Below are 24523 nucleotides of genomic sequence, written 5' to 3'. Positions count from 1 at the left end.
ACCTCCGTCCACACACCACAAAACACCCTTTTTCCCCGGGAAAAATCGTTAGCGCTTGTATCGATAGTACGGTTGAGCAAATACGCCCACACACACACACACGCAAACCTCCCAATACCGGGAATACTCCCAGACCGACAGGAGAAACAGTATCGAAGGCGCAAAAGTCCCGCCAGGCGATGGTGAAGATAGGCGACCGACGAAGAAGCTGTTGTGCGAATAAGGACGCAATAAGGAAACCATCTTCCAGTGCCGGTGCTACTCCACCAGCCGGTTGCCGGAATGAAGTGGATTCGATAGCTCACCCACACACCAATCGACAGTGAGCATCCCCTAGGCAAGCCTCAAGCAAGGGGTGGGTGAACGAATTTCATTGATTTCGATATTGCCGGATGTCCATTTGCTGTCATCGGTATTCGTTTCCGTCGCGGGTTACGTACGACACACCCGCAAGCTCCTGTTCTCGTGTCGTACGAAAACCCACCGGATGTCTAGCGTATCGTGCCGTCTTCGGCACGGGGCGTTAGGAATGCACTTTTAATGTGTCGTTTATCCTCTCTCGAAATGAAACGCTCGGCGAAACTTGGAACACACTTTTGATTCGATTTTGGGCACCAAAGAAACAAAACAAGAAAGAAGTATCATCCTCTGTGAGCTTGGTATGCAAACTAGATTATTCAGTATGTCAAACTATGAACAAACCCTTTATACTTACTGTTTCTACTTCAAAAGTTTCCTAAAGAACTTTTTTCTTTCTTTCCATATTCCAACAATTTGCAGCTACAATGTGGTTTTGTTTTATAGAAAACATAATAGCCTTATCATGGCTCGATTTTTATTTGTAGTTTTTTTTGTTGTTGTCTTTGGATAGGACACGCACAAATACGCACGCACTTCTCACTTGTGCGTGATTTGGTGGTTTAAGGGAAAGGGAATGAACTGGGTGGGAGCAGTAGCTCTTTAGTTCTTCTATATATGTGTGTGTGTGTTTTTGGGGTTTTTTTACTTCCTTTGTCTTTACATGTAAACTCTTAACGCTTCGCTTTGTTTGAGTGTGTGATTTTTGTTTTCTTCTTGCATCTTACATTCTATTCCTCCTTCCTAACTACTGCTTACCGAATCCTTTGGATCCTCTCGCTCTCGCTCTCATCCTTGAAATACACCGTTTCAGCTGCACCTCAATCTTCCTTACTATCTTAATTTTTCTTTTAATTTATTCTAATTTACTATACTACAGTATGTGGCACCATTACAACAGAAAAAAACGAACGGAGTTTTGTATTAAATTCGACTCTCAAGTGTGTATCTTGCCAGGAATTCAAAAGATGCTTTTGTAGTTTGTGAATCGCATGCATCACAGTAGCCGAAGAGTGTGCTTTACCCACAAAACTCATATACGGCCGAAGGTATGCAATATTGAATGTCCAGCCAACATTCTCCCGACAGGTAGAATCTCGAACAAACAAAAAAGCCGCTTTCAAATGACTGTTGCATAGTTTCAGGCGTCATAACTCTGTGGGATACAAATGCAGAGCAAATTCTTCCGCTCAGCTTGGGAACAAATATGCACTGTATGATTTCAGCCCGACGGTATGCAAACACGCATAACAGAACTTACTTTCTAAACCCTTCTGAACTGCAACATTCGCCCCGCACAGCATGTGTGCCCCCTAAACTTATACATGTGATTGATTTTAGAAAAAAGAAAAACAAAATCTTCTCTTCGTGCGAAGATCGTTCAGCTATGTATGTGGAATGAATCGGTATTTAAGTGCCACACACTGTACCTGTTACCTTCCTCTGCTTCGTTGCTTATTTTACTTCGTTTGTTTTTCTGCCAGATTGGGAAAATCACGGTAGGGAATCCGCTTTATACAATGCAGCACCCAAACCCTCCCAAAAGAAACAGAGGACAAGGGGACATGGAGTGAGAGAGTTATAGGGAAGGGAAGGTGGATCGACAGGAGAATGAGCATGGGGTAGAGCGATTTAGTTGCATTTGCTAACATTATTTAAATTACAACATGATTTAAACAGGGAGCATTCCTTCTAACACGAAACGTGCGTGTCTTACTCCCATCCCCTCCCTCCCTTCTCCCCTACTCGGGCTTGCAACACACATCCTAGCACACAGATACACTCACTCATACTCGACAAAAACAAAATCCAACACACTCACTCAGTCGTTTGAGTTTGGGGGAGGGGGTGGGGACAGAAGGTTATGCTAGTGGAGGGTTGAAAGCGGGCAATATGAATTTAATTTATGCTCTTCTCCGTTCATTTCGTTCGCTTCCCTATTGGAAGCGGTTTGGAAAAGCTTTAGCTTGCTTGCTTGCTTTATCGCTCGATTTAATATTTTACCTCCGGAGCATTTTGCTGTGTCACGCTAGGTGTGGGAGGGATGTGGAAGGAAAGGTGAAGGAAGTGGAGCATGTTGGGAAAAAAGGGCGGAAGGGAAGGGGGAGCAGGAATCGGACGAACAAACTCGGCCTTCTCCGGTACCCGGAACTAATTGCTTCGAACCGAGCCGTCGAAACGTCGAACATGAATCACACACAACCAAACCAGTCGATAACGAGTAGTATACACACTAAATAATGTTTGCCAGAGACCTGAACTAGCGTCTTCCGTTGCCTTCGAAAACGCTGCTTTGATTGCTCCCCCCCCCCCCCCCCCTTGTCTCGTACCGTTTCACTCATACACGTTTCTACCTATTCGTTTGTCACATAACCGGGATTAGGTAACTATTTAACCAGACAAGAATTTCTGTGAATCGCTTTTCACTTCGATGCTGTTTTTTTTTTTTGTCATTTATGTTTGGTGAGGCATGGAATGGGAAGGGAAGGAATGCGGAAAAGTGACGGATCGTACCCGATCAAACAGTAAGAAGTGGTTTGAAGCTGTGACATGACCTACTACATAGCTATACAGTAGCATTACACACTGTTGCACGTCCAAGGCGTACGCGTTGGGTGCGAATAAATTCGTTTAGCAATTCGTTGGCAAACTTTGGAATGATTTCGTTTCTGCTGGATTGGAAGGGATAGGAATGGAGCGGACCGTTGTGTGAGGGTGGAAGAATGAAAGCATAAACGTACAACACGGGACGTACTGGACGTTTGCAACGTTGCTTCGTGCAGTGTCTACCCGTGGTGCCTAGTGAAGAACTGCCTAAAAGAACTGCCACAGCGAACTGAACCAGCCAACGCCCATCAGCAGCGCATACGGAATGATGCCACCGATTGGATCGAATCCAGCCATCTGTCCAGTGTCCACAATCGCTATCGCGTCACCGTGCATCGTCGTGGTGTATAGTGGTAACGTTCCAAATAACCATCTACCGGCAGCATCGAACAGACGTACCAGCTTCCCAGGATGAAACGCCAACAGCGAAGGTGGAGAAGCCGAAGATGATGCTATAAATAACACATAGAAAGCGAGAGAGAGAGAGAGAGAGATGGAGTGGAAACACAAATATTAGACGTGCACCGTACACTTATTGAATCTTGTTTGCCAAAAATGGAGAAGCTCGTTCCAACAACTTGGTTTTACCGATCGAAGGTTGTGTGCTCGAGAAAGAAACACTTTCAATGCTAATGAGATAAACGGAGGGACATTGATGAGACTCGTAAGCATCCGGGGTCGGGTTACACATTCCACCTGATGCCAGACCGGACGAACGACTCGGCCAAATCCATCCAAATCCATGCACTCCATCCATTATAGCCATTCACGATTGGTGTATGGTCGTGCGCCTGAAAGGTAGGCACAACGCACCCGCACCAGACACTCTCCACGTCCTTTTGTTTTGTGGTGGCGATGTTGGTTGTGGTTGTTCGCCGCTTCAGGTGGGAATTCGTCAGCTGAGAAACCGGCATCCCGTTGCAAACCAATCGAACCCAACCCAAGCTCAAAAACCCTCCACATACAAACACACACACACACATGTAGGTGTTATTGCAGGGCGCAGAAGGATAATAATAACATCCTCGATGATGGATGATGGAAAACCGCACCGCGCACCGGCTTACCTTCGTCCTTGTCGCTCATGAAGGAAAAGTGTACACCATTATCGCTGTTGGAAAGCACGCGCACCTGGGGATAGTTCTCGTCCGCCATCGCTACCGTCGAGTGCCGGTACAGGTCGAAGATATGGGCAGCACACTCCACCTAAAATCACACAAACGTACATACACACACACACACACACACAAAGAGAAAACAAACACGTTAGTATGAAGGTGAAATGTACGGCACACTTTAAACAGCGTCTTGAATAGGGGAACGATACCAGTTTGAGGCCGATCGTACACTGGCCGCTTAGTGGTGCGGTATGGAATAAGTGCCACCAATTATCGATATATCGATGGGCTTATTGCTCTCCTGTGTGCGCTTCCATCGTACCGGTATCGTGTTAGTTAGCCGGAAGACGTGATTAGCAATCCATCAAATCAATAATGTACATCCCATACAGACACCAGACGGTGCGGCCCTATTGAAGGTGTTATAAACTCTTCACATTCTCTTAGCATAAGAGAAATGTAACACTAGATCGTAGTGTTGGTTACTATTTTCTGCTTTAGTTAACTACTTTATATTTATTATTTCAATGCATTTCAAATCAATTCAAATTTATTGTTCACCACAAGGGTTTTACTTACTTATAACTAACCTAACTACTAAAAATAATGCAAATTTTTATCATTGCATACATCTAGGCGATACGTTTACCTATTTACAACTAACCTAACTTAATGTATAACTAAAAACATTGAAGTGGAGACGATCACTTGAGAAAAGTAAAAAAAATAGGAACTAATAAAGATCAAGTTGTGAGCATTGCATACATCTAGGCGGTTTTGTAGCTACTTGTCAGGCTACATATCAGGCGCTACAACTTGCTTTGCGGTCTTGGTCTACTACAGGAGTCCTCTAATCCGCTTACGGACGAGCGCTATCGTGATTCAATCTATTATCCTGGCCTTTCTGGCAGATGTATCAAACTCAGGCCTATCACGTCTCCTTTGTCCATATGGACGACCTAAAAGGGCTTCTGTACAAAGGACGAGTTGGGTCGTCCGGTGTCATTCGAATGGCATCATAGACAACATCATAGAGGAGACACAATGGAGGAGATTGTCATTTCATACATATGGGGTGAAAAATCCTTCTGAGTATCTTCCTTTCGAAAGCGGCTAAGGTTTCGTCAGTTTTAAACAACGTCCACATCTCAGAGGCGTATGTGAGTACTCGAACTATGTAGGTTCTAAACACTCACACCTTCAGTTTTTATAGTGAAGAAGTTTCCTCATTCTTGCAACCAGCACCCATCTAGATTGCTACTTTTGAGTTATATTCAACAAAGAAATCGATCCATTTACTATCTGTTTCAAAACAAATTTCTCTTGATTTTTTTCTACAACAAGCAATACCCTTTCGTCGCTATTTCAGTCCAACCAACAAGAAAACACAATTTAATCTCGTCGCTGCAGCGATCGAAGCGATCCAATACAGTACGTGCATACGGCGCCGGTAAGAGCTTCTGCCGCTTCGCATATGGTTTGTAATAAATTCAAACCCAAATCCTAGCCCCGTTTTTTGACAGCAAAATCGAATACCGACCTTCATCGGCAGCGATGGTTCAAAGTGCTTTGCCAAACCCCTTTTACATTCACCCGGTGTTTTTCCATTTATATCTTGTCGGAAGTGGATCTCGGGCAGAGCAAGCAGAAATGTTGCGCCAACTGGCCAACTGGCGGGAAAGTGAGAAAAAGCAACATCACCACTTAGTGTACTGGAACTTTCACCGCCCCCCCGGGCCCCAATTGTAGAGCCCAGTGTGGTAAGATGACGCAAGGCGAGTGAATGAAATGTGTGCCGAATGAAACTGGCAGCCTCGCGGCTCGTCATCTGCGATACAATTGACAGTAATTTCCGGTGCGGTGGTTCAGGGGCACGGTGCGGGATTTTGCGGAACCGTATCGAACCGTTGCAAAATCAACTCACGCCAAAAATTCAAATCGCACCCTTCCAGCCACATTTCCGATCGTCACGCTTGTACCGGCCTCCCCGTGTCGCCCCAGGTACGGAACGGCGTTTGTATCAACCTTTTCGCGAAAAAGAAGCTTCCGTCCGGTGGGCTTCATTATCAAAACGTCACTTGTCGTTTCCCGATATTCACCGTTGTTCGATTTTTCTCTTGCTTTTTTTAAACTTTATTCCTCCCCAGCCATTTCCTCCCATTTCCCAAATGCAGTTTTGTGCTGCGGTGAACCTTCTTCCGCCGGTACGACAAAGCAATGTGCGGTGTATGCATACATGCAGGCGGCATGAAGGAAACGGTGACGAAAATAAAAAAAGCTTTTCCGTGTTCCCGACACCCCGAAGTACGACGATTCCAATAACAAAAACCCACCCATGAGTTGCGATGGTTTTGTGTGTAAAAACTCGAATCGATCAAAATGTGTGACCTACAGTCGTCAACCTTTTCTCCCACCTTCTTTGCTACTACTGTTTATTTTTGTGTGTGTTTTTTTTTGCTCCCTTTTAGCCTTACCGTGACCGCACGGTGGCATTCAGCGCCTGCATCTCTGCAACGCGCTAGGGGCTTCCGTGCCCGAGTGCACGGACTTGTTGATGGAAGAACCGTTCTTGCTCAGCTCAACCAATCACCCATCCTTCACTTCTCCCACGACTGCATCACTTCCTCCTCCCCTCTCCCCGGCTTTGCACACCATCCCTGCCTTCCCCCTTCTCCTCACTCCTCCGCCACCCTTTTGGTAACACGACGAATGCAGCTATGCTTCGACATGCTTGTTTTGCGTCCCTCCCGCTTTCGTTCTTCATCAAAAACCCACCCGCCCCTATCACCGGAAACGTGCACCTGCATAAAGCCAGATCTCGTCGACAGCACGATTCCCGCGCGCCCATACACCTTCCGTCCCGCATTCATTTATTGTTATGTTTGCCCTTTGTTTGCCCTCCCTTGTCTAGCAACTTTTCACCCCCTCGTCCCATCCGTCCGCTTGCCCACGATTCTTGTTTACTAGTCACATTTTCTCCCTTCTGCTCTAAACACGGAACTGCACGGTAAGCGGACGGCTGCACTATGGCTTAAGCTGAAAGCAAAATCCATCCCCAAACCTCACCCCGGAGGTAACGCCAGGATTGGAAACTTTTATTTTGTACTATTCCCCCATCGCTTCCACAACCGTTTCACCGTGGCCGTGCCATCGTATCGAAATCGAAAACTCGAAACAATTCTGATTGATCGATCCGCCACAATCCTCACCGCCTCTGCATCCACGCTGGCTTTGGGTGTGCGCCTGGCTGGGTAGGCAATGCGCACCGCTACGGCTGAATAAAGGGAACGCACATCGTGTGATCGGGCCGAACAGCGAAAACAGTGAGAGAGGAAAAAAAAACCTTCGGTACGCATTTTGCTGAATGATTTTCAAATAAAATTCCAATAATTCATTTCCTGTTGATCAACCACACGGCACAGAAGGAGCCGTGGCTGGAAAAAAGGGGGAAATAGAGGAGTTTCTTTCCACTTTTTTTTCGTGTTTGTTGCTTTGTTTCTTCCCCTACACATTCCCCTAACATCCCATATCTGTATGGTCAGGCCGTGTGGCCGCAGGATAAAAAAGCAAACAGTAGGAACAGTTTTGTGAAAATGTTTGCAACTCGCTTCGGTGCACATTTATAGAAATAAATTTTCATCCCACGCTTCCTACCCGCTTCTCGCAACATTCCCCGCATCGGATAGCACCGGCAGCACCGCAGGAGGAACAAAAGGTAGAAGAATGAAAATAAAAACGGGAGAGAAGAAACGAAAAATGTGGCACCACGGGAAAACTAGCCGTGGAAAAGCTTAGCTCAGGTGGGCTGGAATGAAGAGAATTTTTTCTTTTTTTTTTTGCTACAGAACAGAACTGCTAACCGCCCGTCCATTCCTCGTCTTTTACCCTGTGCTGTCGCTTCCGGGACCGCTTCACGCACACGGATCTAACTTTATTCGCTTTTCGCCTCCCGTGTACTGTTTCGCTTTTTTCTCTCTCTCTCTTTCTCTCTCTCTCTTTCCCCGTTTTTCTTCTTCTTCTATTTCAAAATTTCATTTCTACTTTCCCGCCATGTTTATGCTCACTTTTCCAATCAAAGAAAACATACCACTCACACTGCACCCCAACGGCGAAACGAAGGGTGGCTGGTGGAAAGGGAAGAGAAGCTGAAGGGAGGAAGCGCTTTCGGCTCATAAATCATTCATGCGTCCGATGTTGCTTGAGTGCGCGTTATTCTTCTTCACATTGCTGCGCTACGGGAAATTTTCTTCATTTTCCTGGTTCGGTTTTTTAGAACGAAGTATTTTATGTTTCTCTTTTCCTTGATGTTGTTTTTTTTTGTTTTCAGTTTTGGTTCCCTTTTTATTTTGTGATTTAATTTACTTTTAGAGCGGGTGCTCCATTTTATTGTACCACACTACTCCGGCAATGAGTCAGACACGAGCACATTCACCCATGTGACAATTTTTTTTTTATCACAGATTAGAAAGATGTCGACAACGTATCAGAACGGAGTAGTTTTGTCTGGTGAATTGCATAGCTACAGGCGCTCTGTCACACCATTTGCTTGAAGCGACTTTGTCAATCAGAACAGCAAACACGCCCTTAACTTATACGATGCGCATGGAGACGCAAAAAACAAAACAAAACAAAAAAACTTAACACAACGCTCTTCATATCCTTGTCAACAGCTTGTTTATCACTTTTGGCACGAGTGTTTGCCTATGCCATTTCCCACCATTTACCCTAGCCGGTATGTTGCGCTTTCCATCAGCGCACGGTGTCATCTGGTCGTGCTGCCCGGGCACCGCGAAATCACGAACGTGCTAAACATGATAATTTTCCGGAAACCCGGGACGGCTGAACCCGGAGCTGGGACGCCCGGCGACCGGTTCGAACGGCCGCGGGAAAGTTAGTGATGAAATTAATGCATTTAATTTTCGGATAACAAGACATCAATCAGCCCACCGGGACACCGGATGGTGGGCTTCGTGATCGTGGGTGGCCTTAATCGTGCGAACGAGCGAACAAAACCAGTACCGGGCCGGTTCCAAACAAAAAAAATAACGCGACTAGCATAAAAAAAACCAGCACTGGCCAACCAGCCCTACAAGTACGCATCCAACGGTGCAGGCTAGTAAATAAAGCATTCGCTTTAATCAAGGAAAAATCTTGCACCGAGCGTACCGAGGGGTCGGGTGGTGTCGCGGGTGGCGAAAGGCAAAATGTTTAGTTTTTCGATGAAAAATATCCAATTAGTGAATGCGAAAACATTCAATTAGCCAGAGAGGGAGAAAGATAAATCGAACGCGTAACTTCATACCTGCCATATGCCATACAGATGGCATACATTTAGGCGCTTCAGTTAAGATGAAAGATTTTTTTTCTCCGTATGTTACACTTTCTTCGTTGTTTGTGATGTGAGTGTGGAGGTAGATGAGGCCATTTTTCGGCTGGAAAGTTTTCATGTTTCTGTTTTTAGGTTTTATTTTAAATTCGACAGTGACATCCCCAAAATATGTCACCAGAAGGACTGAAGTTCGGCATTTTCCAGACCTCTGCATATGTTTATTCTTTGTAAGCTCTCGCCATACATCGCCCATTCCGTTCTGTAACTGTTCTTTGCATTGCTAATGAGCTGTTCGACGAGCATAATGATGCCTGCCGGCAAAAACAAAAGCAAACCAAGGGGAAACTGCTCGACTTTACACAGACGCGAGTGTATCAATGTCTTTAAAAAAAACTATTTTCTTCTCCTAACTCGCGCGTGTAGTTTATCCGCACTATACGCCGCCGTGTTATTCGAATCAATTTGAAGTAGTTTTTTTTTATATTTAGAAGAACCCCTAAAAGCGACGTTAAAATCTTGTGAACCATGTACACAAGCATCCGCTTCCGTTTTAGTAAACCACCATCGACGACGGTGACGCAGGGGCAAAATAAAATAAAAGAAAGTTAATAATGATGATCCCCATAAGAAGGGAAAAACCATAACAACGGAAAGAGCGGCATGGCACAAAAAAAACTTGCACCGGAACTTGCCAGTAACAGAGACACGAAGAAAATCCAAACCAAACAACAACTAAACACAAACAAAGACAGAACAAAAACGAAGCATCACAAAATTTCCACTTCCGGCTGCGCCGAGCCGCTGAAAAGAATGCGCGCCCGGAAAAATACAACCTCTCACCCTACTTCCCCCCCCCCCCTCCCGCTTCCTCCTTCCTTCCTCTTCCCTTCCCTTCTTACCTTTAGCTTGCCGTTGCGGAAGTGTCCGTGCTCGAGCAGCAACTTCAACCGGGACACGGATAGCTCGTAGCGACTGTTGGTGGCGCCTTTCCGGTGTTCAGCGGATGTACTACTGTTGGCCGTTGGTTCCTGGACGATGCTAACGGCCGCCGGTAGTGGCCGACTGGTAGACGCACCCGTTCCAGTGCGCACCGTTCCCTCCTCTAGGTCGTTTTCGCGCGACTCCAGTTCGGAGATCGTCGGTACCGTCGGTGCGTACAAGGAAGACTTGGCTGATTGTTTTTTCCTACTGCTACTGCGGTCGCTAGGTTTGCTACTGCTAGTGCTGGCGAAGCTGGCAGTACCGGGAAGGACGGGTTGGGCCGCATACTCCAACCGTGACGGTAGCTGCAGCGGTTGGCGTAGTGGCAGATCGTTCACGTACCATTCCAGCTTCGGTGCCGGTAGGGACGGTCCGGCACGGCACTCAACCTCCAGGAACTCCTCCGCACCGTAGAACGACTTCATGTCCACGATCTGCGGTTCACCGATCGGCAGAGCGACCACGTTCATGGTGCGCGTGGCTATCTTCGTGTGGAAGGATGGTGCCGCCTCCGTAATTTCGCAACTATACTTGCCACTGCTCTGCGGTTCCAGGTTCATCAGCACCAGATGGCTCGCGTTCGATAGATTCACCTGGCGGATGAAAGTAGCATGCGTCGTAGCATCATCTCTAACGCAATAAACTCACCGGAGAATAAAAAAATACTTACATTTACACTGATGCCCGCCTTTGGGAAGATTTTAATCGACGGTATCTCTTTGGAGGTGTAGCGAAAAAACTCGTGCTTGCCTTTGTACCACTTGACCGAGTAGAGATCCTCGTCCGGCAGATCGCACTCACAGATGAGCGTTGCACTCGTACCGACCAGTACCGCAACCGGTACCTGTATGTGAACACTCTCCAGCCCGAGCACGCTGTGGGACACTGTGTGAACGATAGAAGAAGCAGTACAGAGCGTTAAGGCGTTACGGTTGGAATAATGGCAAAAGTGATACGATTAGTATCCATCTAACCTTCCCCAATCTACAACGCAACGCAAGCAGCTCGATTACGATTTAACTCAGGATGGGTTTTTTTTTTGTTGTTGCGGGCTTAAACAAGAACCTTATTTGATTAGCATAAACAATGGGGCCCCATACGATGGTTTGCAAGCGATTTGGACACTCCCTTTCTTAACGCAAACCACACTGTGTAGCAGCTCAGGAAATCGTACCGGATCTTAACAACCCCCGGGGGGAGAAACACAATTGCGAAATATTTGATCTCTGCACTGATGTGCTTCAGCTAGCGGTTTACCCAGTATATCCCCGAAAGCACAGTGTATACGGACCGGGCGAAGCGTAACGTACGCCTTCGTACATCTTCATTGTTAAATATTAACCAATACACCACACGCCCCGCACCCGAATGGTAGACAAATGTTACCGTCTCACATTTGCCAACAACCCGGGAAACCACTTCTGATAATCTAATTCTCCTTCCTACCAACCCCCCCCCCCCTCTCCCCCCAAAAAAAACGGTACGGTACAACACCCTTCAAGTCTCGCATTCGGAGTCCATTTTTAATCAATAACGTAACAGCTACCATGTACGTTAGCGCCTATGAGTTGCAATTTTCTACCACTCTCGCCTATTGTCTGTCCGGTTGTGTTGTGGTGCCGTATTTTAAGGGTGTGCTGGTAAGTATTGATGTTAAGCATTTCTGGTCGATGGTGTTGGCAAACTTTATTAATGTTTTCATTAGTTGTTTGCCACTTGATGTCTCTTTCGACAGCGCAACCATTATGCGCCTAAAGTTAGACTCCTAACTTCTTTAGAACCTCCTAAATGTCTACTTCCCGCACAACACAAGTGACTTTTTTATCTTTGCTAATGGTATAAAAGATGGTTCAGCAACAGGAAACCTGAAATTTATATTCTGAATAAATTAAAGTAAGCTAACCAAAAAAAAAGATAAATAAAATGTTAAAACTATCATCGTAAGAACACGCTGGACATGCATATACTTTCCAATACACCCTCTAGCTATCTTTACCATCGACTTCAGCTAGCAGACAGCATCTGGCAGACAGCCTACAGCATAGCAAACCATCACCAAGCGCCATGACCGGAATGATTTTCTAACTCCAACATAATCCAGCACAGCACAGTTATGAAGCATCGAGCAGGAGAGGAGAATGGTAACGCGCGTCACCACCCTTCCCACCTTCCCTTCAGTTTGCCGGTTTGCCTAGACCGGTCATCAGAGCATCACGAGATGTCTCGCACCGTGGGGGGATGATATACGAAATAATCCGCACAAAAATCAATCATCCACCAAGCAAAACTAACAGCTTCACGGGGATGAGTTTGTCCATTTTTGGCGGGGTTCATTAAAACAAGTGCACGCCGGCGTGCCGGTGTTGCAAAACTGTTACATCATCATCGCGCACGTTGATTGTTAATTACGTTACAATTAATTTTAATATAAGCCTACCGGATCGGTTCGCCGTAACCTGGGACCGGTACGCTCTAACCCGGTGGCCGGTGAATATCCCTTCATTAGCACGCCACACTGCCCAAGGTTTGGTCGGCGATGGTTGATAGGAAGGCAGCATTGAAGTTCCGAGACAAGCTAGCGGGCATAGTTCAACAAAAATTCCAGGTAAAGGTGTGGAATTAAAGCAGGGCAGCCTTTTAGCGTGCCGCTGGTACCACGAATAGTCTAATAAGCCTCATTAGCGTACTCGCACCGCGTACGGTTTGCAACCGTCGTCCGAAGGTAAATCGAGTGCACTTTCCAGTGACTAGTGGTACCCACTACCGCCACTTCAGTGCGCACAAGTACGGCAGCTGTCCAGCAGTCATTCACGGCAATTCGCACGCTCGCGGTTATCTGTCTGACGAACGGGGCCACCACGGGGTGATGTAGTTTTTTTTTTTCTTGCCGCGCACTATCTCTCGCGTGAGTATCCTCTCGAGTGAAGATTCTCCTTAGCTACGACCACGAACCAGTGCGCCAAACCATTTTATCCCATTTGATGTACGACCGTTTTACCAAGAAGCGGGTTTTGTGAAGTAAACCACCAACAGGCCAACATTCCCGACCGCTAAATATGTCTCCGCCTGGCAATGCAATGGAACGTGTGCAGCCGAACGAACGTGTACATTGCCGCTAACGACGTCGAAACGATGATAGGCATGTAACATCAACACCTCGCAGGGTGGTAAAAACCTGGGAATGCCGTGCCCGGCGAGCGCTTCTTTTATTCAGCGCCACACTGTTATACCCGCGAGTCACAACAGCCGGCATACGGCGGCAGCAGTTCGACGGCCATTTGCCCGAGCCCGGGGGGGGTGCTCGGGGTGAGAAAAATAATACTCTCAATGACAGCTTCTTGCCGGAAGCCACAAAGGCTCACGGATAACGAGGCATCGCCCATACACCACCAACGTCCAATTCGGTGGGTTTGTTGTCTTTATAGCCTGGTGTTTTGTTTTTTTTTTTGAAAACCTCGCGTACGGCTACAATATGGAAACATGGTGGGAACGCAGAATGTTTAATTCGGTATATTATTACAATATATCCTCCCCACCCTCAAAAAACCCATCCTTGCAACTGAAACGCAAGCACGATACTTTCTTTTGCAGTTTTGCTAACCTTGTTTTCCTTCCCCTGTGTATCCTTTTTTCTCCTAATATGCTTCACGCTCTGCCCGTTTCCCACACTCGCACACACACACACATACAAGTCAGCAAACTGTCGAAATGGTATGGGCAAATGCAAACAACACGGCCATATTCGTTCCATCCCACACCTTTCATCCCTCGCTTCATTACTTACAAGGCAACTTACATTGGCAAACATAGCCGACTCAGCAGGGAACATTCTACCATCGCTCAGCGCTCTGTTTGGGAAGCAAATACGGACCCAACCAGCAGCAGTAACAACAAAATATACGCACACACACACACATACAGGGAAATATGGAGAACACGTACTGCTGCCGGGTGACTGTGCCTGCTGGTTTGTCTGCATGGTTTCGTACACGGGAAGGACGTGATTGCACCACTCGTACCTACCCCGCCGCCATGGGTGAAGTGGGCGTCATGAGTCAAACTTTTTCCCGGTAAGTTATATTACTATTGAAGCTTGTGCAGGGAGATGTTATTCAATTACGATCTAATTACTGTGCTTTAGATTTGTTTTCTGCCGTACCGTCCAAAAAATGGCCCCGTGTGTGCTTGTGAAAACTGAGAAAGAAGAGTGTGGTGTGCATATATATGTACAATTTAAATACTTCTGGGTTTTAAAATTGATCAGTAAGTGTGTTTTAAAGTATGCCTTGCCTTCTTATTTAATATTTTTTACTAAAATTTGAGATGAAATGAAATGAACCTAAAACACGTTTCTTCTCAGGCAATGGAGACGCCCAGTACTTTATAGGTGCTGGGCAACGAGCGCTGACAAAAAGGTGAAAAATTTGTCAAAACGGAGCTTTTGTCACTTTTTTGAGCTTTTGACAAAATTTTATTTTGTGGAAAATTCACGAAAAATGTTGACAAGAATGGTGACAAAAAGTTGACAAAATTTTGACGTTCGCTCAAAACGTAAACAAGCGCGCTTTAAAGATAGTATATCGTGAATTGCTGACCATTGCGGTGTTTTCATTTGTTGAATTAACTGTATTTCATCCCTGCAAGGACACAGACCATCCTAATTAATATATTTAAAGCCTAAATTACTGTAAAACTGCTTCCATCGCGTTGAATTTTCGTGTACATTGAAGATGATGAAGATTTTGTCAATCATGGGTTGCTATGTTTTGACAAAGTGTACAAATGTGTGCACGGCCACGAAAAAAACTATTTTTCGCAGTTGACAAGCTGTTTTTGTCACTTGAAAAATTTGTCATCTTTTTGTCAGCGCTCGTTGCCCAGCACCTTATGAAAATATTTCAAATTACAGTTGATGTGGAAAAAACTAGAAACATTGAATGTTATCCTCTTTTATTCCTGTAGAACAGCCATTGACATTGATCGGACACTGACAAATGTTATCCTTTTGATATTATTTAATAATAAGTTCCACTCTCACCCTCATAATTCAAGGAATCAATTTTTTTAGCATTAAAAAGTTAACGCCTAATGTTAGTAATTATTTCCCTAACCAACGTGAGAAGGGTTTCATTCGCTTCTGATTGGATTACTGTAAAGAACTTCTTTTGACAGCCCTAGCTTGTCATACCTTAGTATCAATGGCCGCGGGGTCCATGACGGTTTAGGGTTGTTTCAGAACTCTAATTCTCAGGCTTTGCAGAAAGCCTGCCACATCGACAAAAATATGTTTTAATAACGAAAATCATAAATTCTGCAAGTAAAATACATTTTACGGTTAGTTCCAAAACTCTACTACACTTTTAATTCAAAATCTTGATGAAAACTTCACAGGCAAGCAAAACGATCATGAACACACTCATTTAATGGGCTTTATATTTTCAGTACAACAGCACAACAGATGGTAGATATTATCACTACTTAGTCTATAATTTTCTCAAGAACAAGGAAGCACAATACACAGTATTGTACAGCATTCTGTACAGTTAGATCCCTTTCTAACAAAACGTTAGATATCTTCCCTTTGATCACTATCCTTTCCACTGCATGATGAGCTACGTCTTGAAGCTTTGCATTGGCTTGCATTTACTGATGAATTCATCTCGTAGTGAAGCCATTTTCTTTAAAGTCGTTATGCAACCTTAGGAAAGCAGGTGTTCTTGAAGGCTTCATAAGTATTCACATATTGAGACTTGGAAAATCCATTGTCTATAAAATCGTGCTAACCGCTTCTTTAGCAACAACAGTTGATTAATTTACATCAAAAGCATTCAAAAGAAGTTTAGGCAGTTGCCAATTTATTTTTCAATCTCAATCAAAATCCATTGAAAGAAATAATTTCATATGGAGACGCCTAGTACTTTATGAAACTGTTTCAAGTGAGAGTTTTTTTTGCTCGCTTAGAACGGCCTGGCCGTATCAAGACTTATTTTACCACGTAGCAGGATAGTCAGTCCTTGCTACGGGGAGACGGTTCGGATGGGATTTGTACCCCAGTCCTGCCGCGTGGGTCGGTGCCGTTTATCACGTACACCACCGGGCCGCCCCAAATCAAGTAACAGTTGATTTAAAACAACATGAACAAAAAACACGTTTGCAATCATTCACAAAATCTGTTGTCATTACAGGATAGTAAGGATAGTAGGAATCTCAATCAAAATCCATTTCAGATAAAAACAATTTGCTATGGAGACGCCTAGCACTTTATGAAACTGTTTTAACTGAGAGTTGATGTGTAAAAAAAATCTAAATAAAAATCAAGTTCGCAATCATTCGCCACACCCGTATCAATAATAAGATAGTAAGAACAGTAGAAATCTCAATCGCAATCCACTTCAAATAAAAACAATCTGTTATGGAGACGCCTAGTACTTTATGAAACTGTTTCAAGCGAGAGTTGATGTGAAAAAAACACTTGAACAAAAGACACGTTCGCAATCATTCGCAACTCCTGTTGCCATAGTAAGGATAGTAAGAATAGTAGAAATCTCAATCGAAATCTGTTTCAAATAAAAACAATTTATAAATGGAGACGCCTAGTACTTTATGAATCTACATATATCAAATAATAATTGATGTGAAAAAACTTGAATAAAAAATACGTTCGTGATCTTTCGCAAATCCTGTTTTCATAGAAGGATAATACATACGTTGCAGTATTATGTAATACATATAAGACGACGCCACTCTACGTCTCTTCCATTATGACTATCCTGAATTTCACAGCTGCAATCTTCGCAACCAGCTGAAATGCGGACTCAATATTTTGAAAATTCGACTTCACACCAAGAACATTTAGAAAGTGGTTACCTTATAGAGGTTCAGTCTGATGAGTTTCTGAATAATGAAAACAAACGATTCTTCCATATTTAACATCATAAAACTCAATGTGCAAAACAATAAAAAAAAACTCTAGAACTCACCAAACGTTTAGCAACAAAATCAAACCACACCGGTCAGCAAATAAGCTTCAAAGCGCACAACCAATCATACACCACCATAATGAATAGCCATTCCTGTTCGTATCATTGTCAGACAAAACTATTTGCACCATTGCTAAAGGATTGAGTGAAAAACAAAACTTTCCCCCACGGGCAAGATCTGTTTCACCGTACAATCGGGTAATGTACACACAGGGCAGGGAAACATTTCTCTTTTCCATTTGAACCCTCTCAGTTTGCCGGGGTTGAATCGTGCAGGGAAAGTTAAATTCACGAAAAACTTCTCATCCGTAAAGTTTTGTGCCCGTAACTTCAGAAGCAGCAGCATCATCCCAAGGCAAAGCACACACACACACACACAATCAAACCAAAGATGCAACAAAAAACAACGATCTGATGCACTCGAAATCGAGAAGTGACACTCGGGTGCTTTTTTTTTTGGAGGGAGAATTTTTCTTCCTAAAGTGTTGTACGGCACGGTTGAAAAGACGTCGGTACCAGTCGTCCAAAAAAAAGGAAGGTAAAAAAAAACAACCGAATGGGTCCGAAAACGATGGCCTAATAAATCGAAAACGATGTGCAGTGTGTGCAGGCTGCAACAAAAAGCTACCCCGGTGCAACCGATTTGCGTCAGTCATAGCCTATGCGCCGCCGGTATGGCAGAAGCAAATCGTAACATTCCGCAAGACGGGGGGGGGGGGGGGGGTGAACGGAATGGAACCATTGCTGGTCAACCTTTTGCCAGCTCAACTTACCTTTCATTGCCAGCAGCTGTATAAGGCAAAGGATGATTTTAAACCGAGCACATAACATTTTCACTTCTGCTCACGTCGCTCCGTGTCGCCCGTGTAATAGGAATTGTGCCCTCCCAAAATGTACGGAATTATGATGGGTTGGGGGTTTCGTTTTTCTTTACGTCTCCTGCTGTTGGCTGTTGCTTGCTGGATCGTTTCACTGCTACTGGGTTTTTCACGTGCCTTAGATTTCAATCACTTGCCACCAGAGTCGATCCAGCGCGTGTGCGCTTACGGTATGGTACCAGTTTCACAGCACCACACCACTTAATGCATGTTCACTGTAGATTGCTTGCTGGGGTAAGTTTTCGTTCTTTTTTTTCTTCCTCCAGTCCGTTTCGTTGCTTCGTGATCGACACGCTGACCCTTAGCCGAGTCGCCCGTCGCCCGGGCATGGTGAGCGTCGGGTCAGGAGGACGTTTTTTTTTTTGTTTTAACTCAAACCAGGGTTGGATTGTACGTGCCGGTACTGGAAGCACGACCGTGGCAAACTGTTTCCGCTTTTGGGTGCGAGATCCGGTGCGAGAACGCCCGAATTGCTGCAACCCGCCCAGCCCCGGATGCTTTACGCTACGAAACACAAACGCACACACACACACACACACTAAAGCGCACGAGGTCGCTGGCGAAGGGTAAATATTTGTTCTTGTCCTCTAGATGATAGAAACACTTTCACCACCATCACCATCACATACGTCGATTTGCCACCCACTAACTGTACGGTTCGGCAAGGGCAATGCGTCGTATGGGATGGCACTCATTGCCCCCTTCCCCCAAACCCGTTGCACATCTACATCGAGAGCGTACACGACAACTGGACAGTACGGCACTTTTGGAACGCCGTTTCCCAAACAGCAAGCCAACTCAACGACTCAACAGTTTACCACCGATTTTCCGAACCGAACTACACCGTACCTAGCACCGTACACATGTTTATGGTGGTGTGTATGTGAGAGATTTTACTCTTTCTTTTTGTTTTTTTTCTTCTTGCCTTGTTTTTTGCCACTTCAGTTTGTCGTTCAATTTTCGTGCTGGGCCAGGATCACGGCAGGCCTTTACCGATCGGAGGTCATAACAGACGGCCGTGTCACACCGTAGCCAATGTGACCTTTACCCCTCTTTGGTGCAGCGAAACGTCAGGCTTTGATCCTGCAAAGTAGAACACAAACAGTAGCCGAAGGCGTATGTAAGTAACGTACTGTGCAGACAGAGCTATACCGGTGCACTCATCATGCACCGACACCTTCATCTCGTTTGGTTTATGAATAAAATCAAAGGCTTTATAAATAATGAATCCCATGAATCACTCGTCGTACACAAACACACACACACACCGATGGAAGCTGTCTGTACACATCGATGTCGCTTTTAACACACAAAATGGAGAAAATTTTGTTTCCACTGGTAGATGGAAAAATTAAATGCTCACATCTATCATTGTTTGTATCACTAATAATAAAAGTTCACCTTTCGCAACCGACAAAAACCCCCTTTTGTGAGCGGTGACCTTTTTCTTTTTCGTTCGGTTTTATGAAGCAACGCTTAACTTAAACACTAGACAAAGACAGAGCGGGTAACAAAAACGGCTCCGTTGGGCCAGTGTTTTGCCAGCAGTTGGCATGAATAATGAATTGAACAAGAGTGGAAGAGAACAAAACATAAAAAAAACGCACCCACACACACACAGACACATCCCATGCATTCCCACAAACTGTAGAATCAAATGAAACTCTTGATAATTAATTTGATCTTAATTGAACTACCAGCTCGCCCAGGGAGGGTTGGTCGATTGTGTTTTTATTGGATTGGAGCCAACCGTTTTGTGTGCTCCTGGGTGGAGCGTGGAAAGGGAGCGTGAGTGTGGAAGTGGTAAATATGAATGTAAGGTGAGTAAGTGGAGAATAAACATGTGCCAAGCGAGAAACAAAAACACAATACAAAAATGAAACGATTAATTGGCTAGTTGTTGAACCAAACGGATTTTTTTTGTCTGATGTTTTACTGTCAACTCTATGCATGTGTGTGTGTGTGTTAAAACGATGTTTTAAGCTTTGATCTGAATGAAATTGAAGCTGATAGGTTGTAATTAAGTTTCTTTTCTTTTTTTGTAGTTGTTGTAACCACCCCACACACGCTCGTTACAATATCTAATTTCAATATTTTAATTAATGTAAATAAAGAAGCCCTATGGAAGTCAATGCTATCTACTGGTATTCCCCGATATACGCCATATTCGATATACGCGATTTTTTCGAAACTGACATTTAACTTCGTTTACTGCAACTGGTTGAATTCTTCCTGACGACGTTTGTCATACTTCCATGTATGAGTTTGCAAATCATGAAGTATTCAACATGCTGGTGTAAATTTGAATAATCGAACACCACTTGAACATACAAAGAAACAAATTCAAGGAATATTTCTTCAAAGCCTGTCGTAAAGAGTTTCATTCTAGCAGTAACAACAACTTTACAGTTACAGTGTTGCGCCGATCATCCGGGTATGTTGGGACTCAATGGTGGCCGGATAATCGTTTAAAATAATCGAACACGGATAAAAGGTTCACAAGGTTTAGTTGACAGGTATGCGTTTATATAGTACATTTTAATATTTGCTCTTATTTTTCCTACGTTTAAATACCTGTCCTTGCTGTCCATGATTTCTAACAACTCATCAGCATACGATTTTGCAGAGTTGAAATCTATCGGGTTTTTCAGTCACTCATCTTCTGATTCTGAATTAGATTCATCGTCCGTATTGCATCTTGGTTCTATAACAATAACTGTGTCGCTTTTTAATTCGTATCCAGGATAATTAGTATCCACTTCTCTGCGCTTTTATCGCCCACACGCTACAAACATGATAGTTTTTAAAGATGCTTCCGATCTTTAGTTTATACAATCCTTCAATTTCTGAAGTTTCCAGACTAAAAACAAAAAACATGGCTGGATTCGATATGAAGCTGTCATTTAAGAAACTGCACGGAGAATGAGACAGCCGGATAAAACGTACCCGGATAATCGGCGCTCCACTGTATATGGAAAGAAGAAAGGTTCAGTAATGTAAGTCATAATATCCGCAAAGAGATGGCGGATTTAATTCATAATTCATTTAAAATTAAATTCATTTAAATTATGAATTAAAATGTTTTTTGTTCCTATGCTATTGATTCGACTCTGAAACATTTAGCTATAAACGAAAGGTAACCAAGAATTCGAAATACGCAATTGATTCCAGTCCGCATTGATAGCGTATATCGGAGAATACCTGTACTCAGTATTTAACATTTGACAGCTAGTAGAGGTCCCCCCAAAAAATACTTAAAATAGTGCAACATTTAGACACAAATATTAGCTACAGAAACTTTTCTCTTTCCATATGCTAAACTGAACTATTTTTAGGCACAAAAATCACAACAAATCACTTTTCCCTCGGACACTGGAGGAAATGCTTCCATAATGGCTTTTTATTGCGGAACTTTGCGTAAGGTAGAAAGACATTCATTTAATCCGTAAATGCATGCCGGACTACATTGCACTCGAGACTTTTTTACTTCTCCAAAATGAAAACCAAAAACCGAGAAAAAAAAACGAACAAAGCATCCTCAAAACCAAGAGGATGTATTGTCAAGACTCGAGCAGAGACCAATGAACAATGTTGAAACATCCGACACATACACACGTCACGGTGCTACGGTGTGATACAGACGCTACCGGCTCAGAAATACAGACATTACTCAGAAACCCTATTAGTTGACCATCGTTAGATGGCCACCAGTGGTGTCTTTGTCGTGGCCATACCGAACACACAAGCGCACATCGATACGTTTCCAAGAATCATTTGTCCCATTTCGTTGCCGTTTAGCTTATGGTTCTGTTTCGGCATTCGGTTTTTTTTTCTTCATCTTCCCCTTCTTCCTTCCCCCTCCCTCACCCCCTCCCACTCATTAATGCGCGTCTTGCGTCCGTACCGGGTCCGGGGTGGTGACTTCTGCCACCATCACCATCACCATTGCCCCGGGAGTGATCCAATTAAGAGCTGCAAAAAGTCCCGCACAGCTCTTTCCATTAGCTCTAATTTAACAATTTGAGCAGTTTATGTGCTCGCTTAAGCGCAGGTTAAGTGGTGACCGAGTTTCCGGTTCACCGTTCCACACCGGCCTTTTCGGTCGCGCGAATTTTCCGTGTTTTTTTTCGGACGTCTCAATTTCGGCAATACTTTGTGTGGCCGTGCTTGAGGGCTGGACAAGTTGTGACCGTCTGATCTAATGTGGTTTTTCGGGGAGGGGGAGTGATTTAATTTACCCACGCCCCACGACCCGGCAATCGGTGTTGCGCTCGGTGCTAAAACAGTGAACCAATTTGAATGCGATACGAATGGCCTACAGTGGGGGGGGGGGAGGTTGTTAGATTTTTATTCTAATGTCACCATTTTTATGTGACGGTGTGTTTTGTCAATCCACTGACTTCCACACGCGGTTTTGCGACAGTGCTGAAAACCCCGTTTGCATAAAGGGGACACGAAATGGGAAAAAACCCGTCGGCACCATTTTCTTCGAATCCGCTTCATACATATGCGAGCGAAAGATGGAAAACCATTATTACACTCTAGTCTATATTTGTCGGCAAATGTCTGGCATGGTTGCGAATCGCTTTTCCGATACGATATTTGCATTACAACAACTTGCGTCCGTGCACCCACACCGAAAACAAAACCTCCACCCACCCCCCGGTTTTTGCAAAAACGGAAGGGAAAAACTGCCCGCAGTGGTTGCCCGTAGGGATGGCTGCCAAGCCCAAGCAGGGCAAAGTAGATGAATTTCCATCGGAATGGCACAGCGAATGCATACATCAACGAGCAGCAGCCTGCCGGCAGTATGTAGCGAGTATCTTCTCAGTACCCCGGAGGGGGTGGGGGGAGGGGGGGGGGCGTACCCGTTCTATCCCCTCCCCCCTTCTCCCTTCCCCCGCATACCCCTGCAATCTCTCATTCCTTCGCTTTGTTCTTTATTTCTCCAGCATCTACTTTCTGCGAGCGCAGCGAAAACCAGCATCCAGCACCGTCGTCCATTGAAATGGATGAATAAATAAAAGCGTGCAGGAGACAAAAGCCGGAGCGACTGACAGGCAGCGATACAATTTGCCCTAAGTGAATTATTGATGTGCCCGTACCATCTGAAGTTCGTAAACATGTCGGCAGAGGTCGGCCATCTTCTTGCAGTTGCACACCGCACACGCTTCAAAACCTTCCCCCCACTCCCCCCCCCCCCCCCTCCTCAACACCCCTTTTTTCTTCCACCCTTTCCTCTTTTTTCTCTTGAGACCGTGTGCTTGATCTGCATACATACTGGAAGTGTCTGGCGAAGGGAAAAGGGGCAGGTGAGGGTGAGGGTACCAAACATGATGACAACCGAACGAGAGGCAGGGAAAAAACGGAACGGTGTCCGGAGACCGATCCCAAAACTGGTCATCCATCAAATGGACTCGTTTGACAGTTATTGAAATCATTTTGCACAAATCAACATCCCGTAACGCCCACGCCCACCATACTTCTATTCCCCCACCCTTCCCGCTGTCCGCCACAATCGTATCGATCGTATCGGCCGGTTTTTGCCTTACTGCCATTTTCGATTTGCTCGAGAAATCTCCACCTCCCCCACGGCCCTGGGGCCGTTCGCTTCATTTGACAAATATATGGATGGCATCCAGCAGGGGGCATCCGTTTTCTCCCTTCCCTTTCTTCCACACGCACCTGCCACCAACCTGGTGGCTTGGGTTTACACTAACTCAGCCTACAAATCAATCATCCACAGACGATACGACGAATACCTGGCGGAGGTGAGGAGGGCGAAGTTCGAAGGGGGAGATGCTTTTCCTGGGAAGAATTTTTTTTTCTATTGATGCTGCAGAGCTTCTGAATGTGTGGGTGCCACGCGGGTATTTGACTCGGAATATTTCGCACAAAAGCTTAATAGGCAAATCAATCAATGCTGCCCCGTTGCTGGAAGGCAATCACGGCGCACAAGAGAGAGAGAGAGAGATATTGCACGATTCATCGTTGCAGCCCTGAAATCGAATCGGTTAGACAGTAAATCCGCTAACTAGCAGTCATTTTTATCTTGCCAGTTACTGACAGATCGTTTTGTTTGCCAGACACCTGTCTGGGTGTGTTTAATATCTGTTGCATGTTTTCCTAAGGAAATGGAGGGGAGGAAAACAGATGGAAAACACCTTTTCCAGGTAAAAGCGTTCCGTTCAATTTGTCTCCTTAGGGGCAAGAGAGGAGTGGGGGGGGGGGGGTAATGATTTAAAAAAAAAACAATCGAAATTTCTACAATCT

General features: G+C 44.8%; 1 protein-coding gene across 7 annotated transcripts in view; it reads right to left on the bottom strand.

Moving 5' to 3' along the window:
• Window positions 1-791: 791 nt before the first annotated feature.
• Window positions 792-24523, bottom strand: part of LOC125766404 (uncharacterized) — a 30613-nt gene continuing 6881 nt past the window's right edge. For 6 of the 7 annotated variants that reach the window (XM_049432341.1, XM_049432360.1, XM_049432352.1 and 3 more), the window contains exons 2-6: window positions 18146-19333; window positions 11063-11277; window positions 10311-10985; window positions 4032-4170; window positions 792-3416 (exon numbers count right to left, since the gene is read on the bottom strand). In XM_049432341.1, the coding sequence (XP_049288298.1) occupies window positions 3172-3416; window positions 4032-4170; window positions 10311-10985; window positions 11063-11277; window positions 18146-18203 (1332 nt within the window). In that variant the 5' untranslated portion in view covers window positions 18204-19333 and the 3' untranslated portion in view covers window positions 792-3171. Of the gene's footprint in view, window positions 3417-4031; window positions 4171-10310; window positions 10986-11062; window positions 11278-18145; window positions 19334-19651; window positions 20550-24523 lie in introns of those variants that run through there. The other variant, XM_049432395.1, reaches the window with a different exon arrangement.

The sequence above is a fragment of the Anopheles funestus genome, chromosome X (assembly GCF_943734845.2).
Source record: "Anopheles funestus chromosome X, idAnoFuneDA-416_04, whole genome shotgun sequence".
NCBI lineage: Eukaryota > Metazoa > Arthropoda > Insecta > Diptera > Culicidae > Anopheles > Anopheles funestus.
Note: the sequence above shows the minus strand (reverse complement) of the source record. Positions and strands in the feature narration are given on the sequence as shown.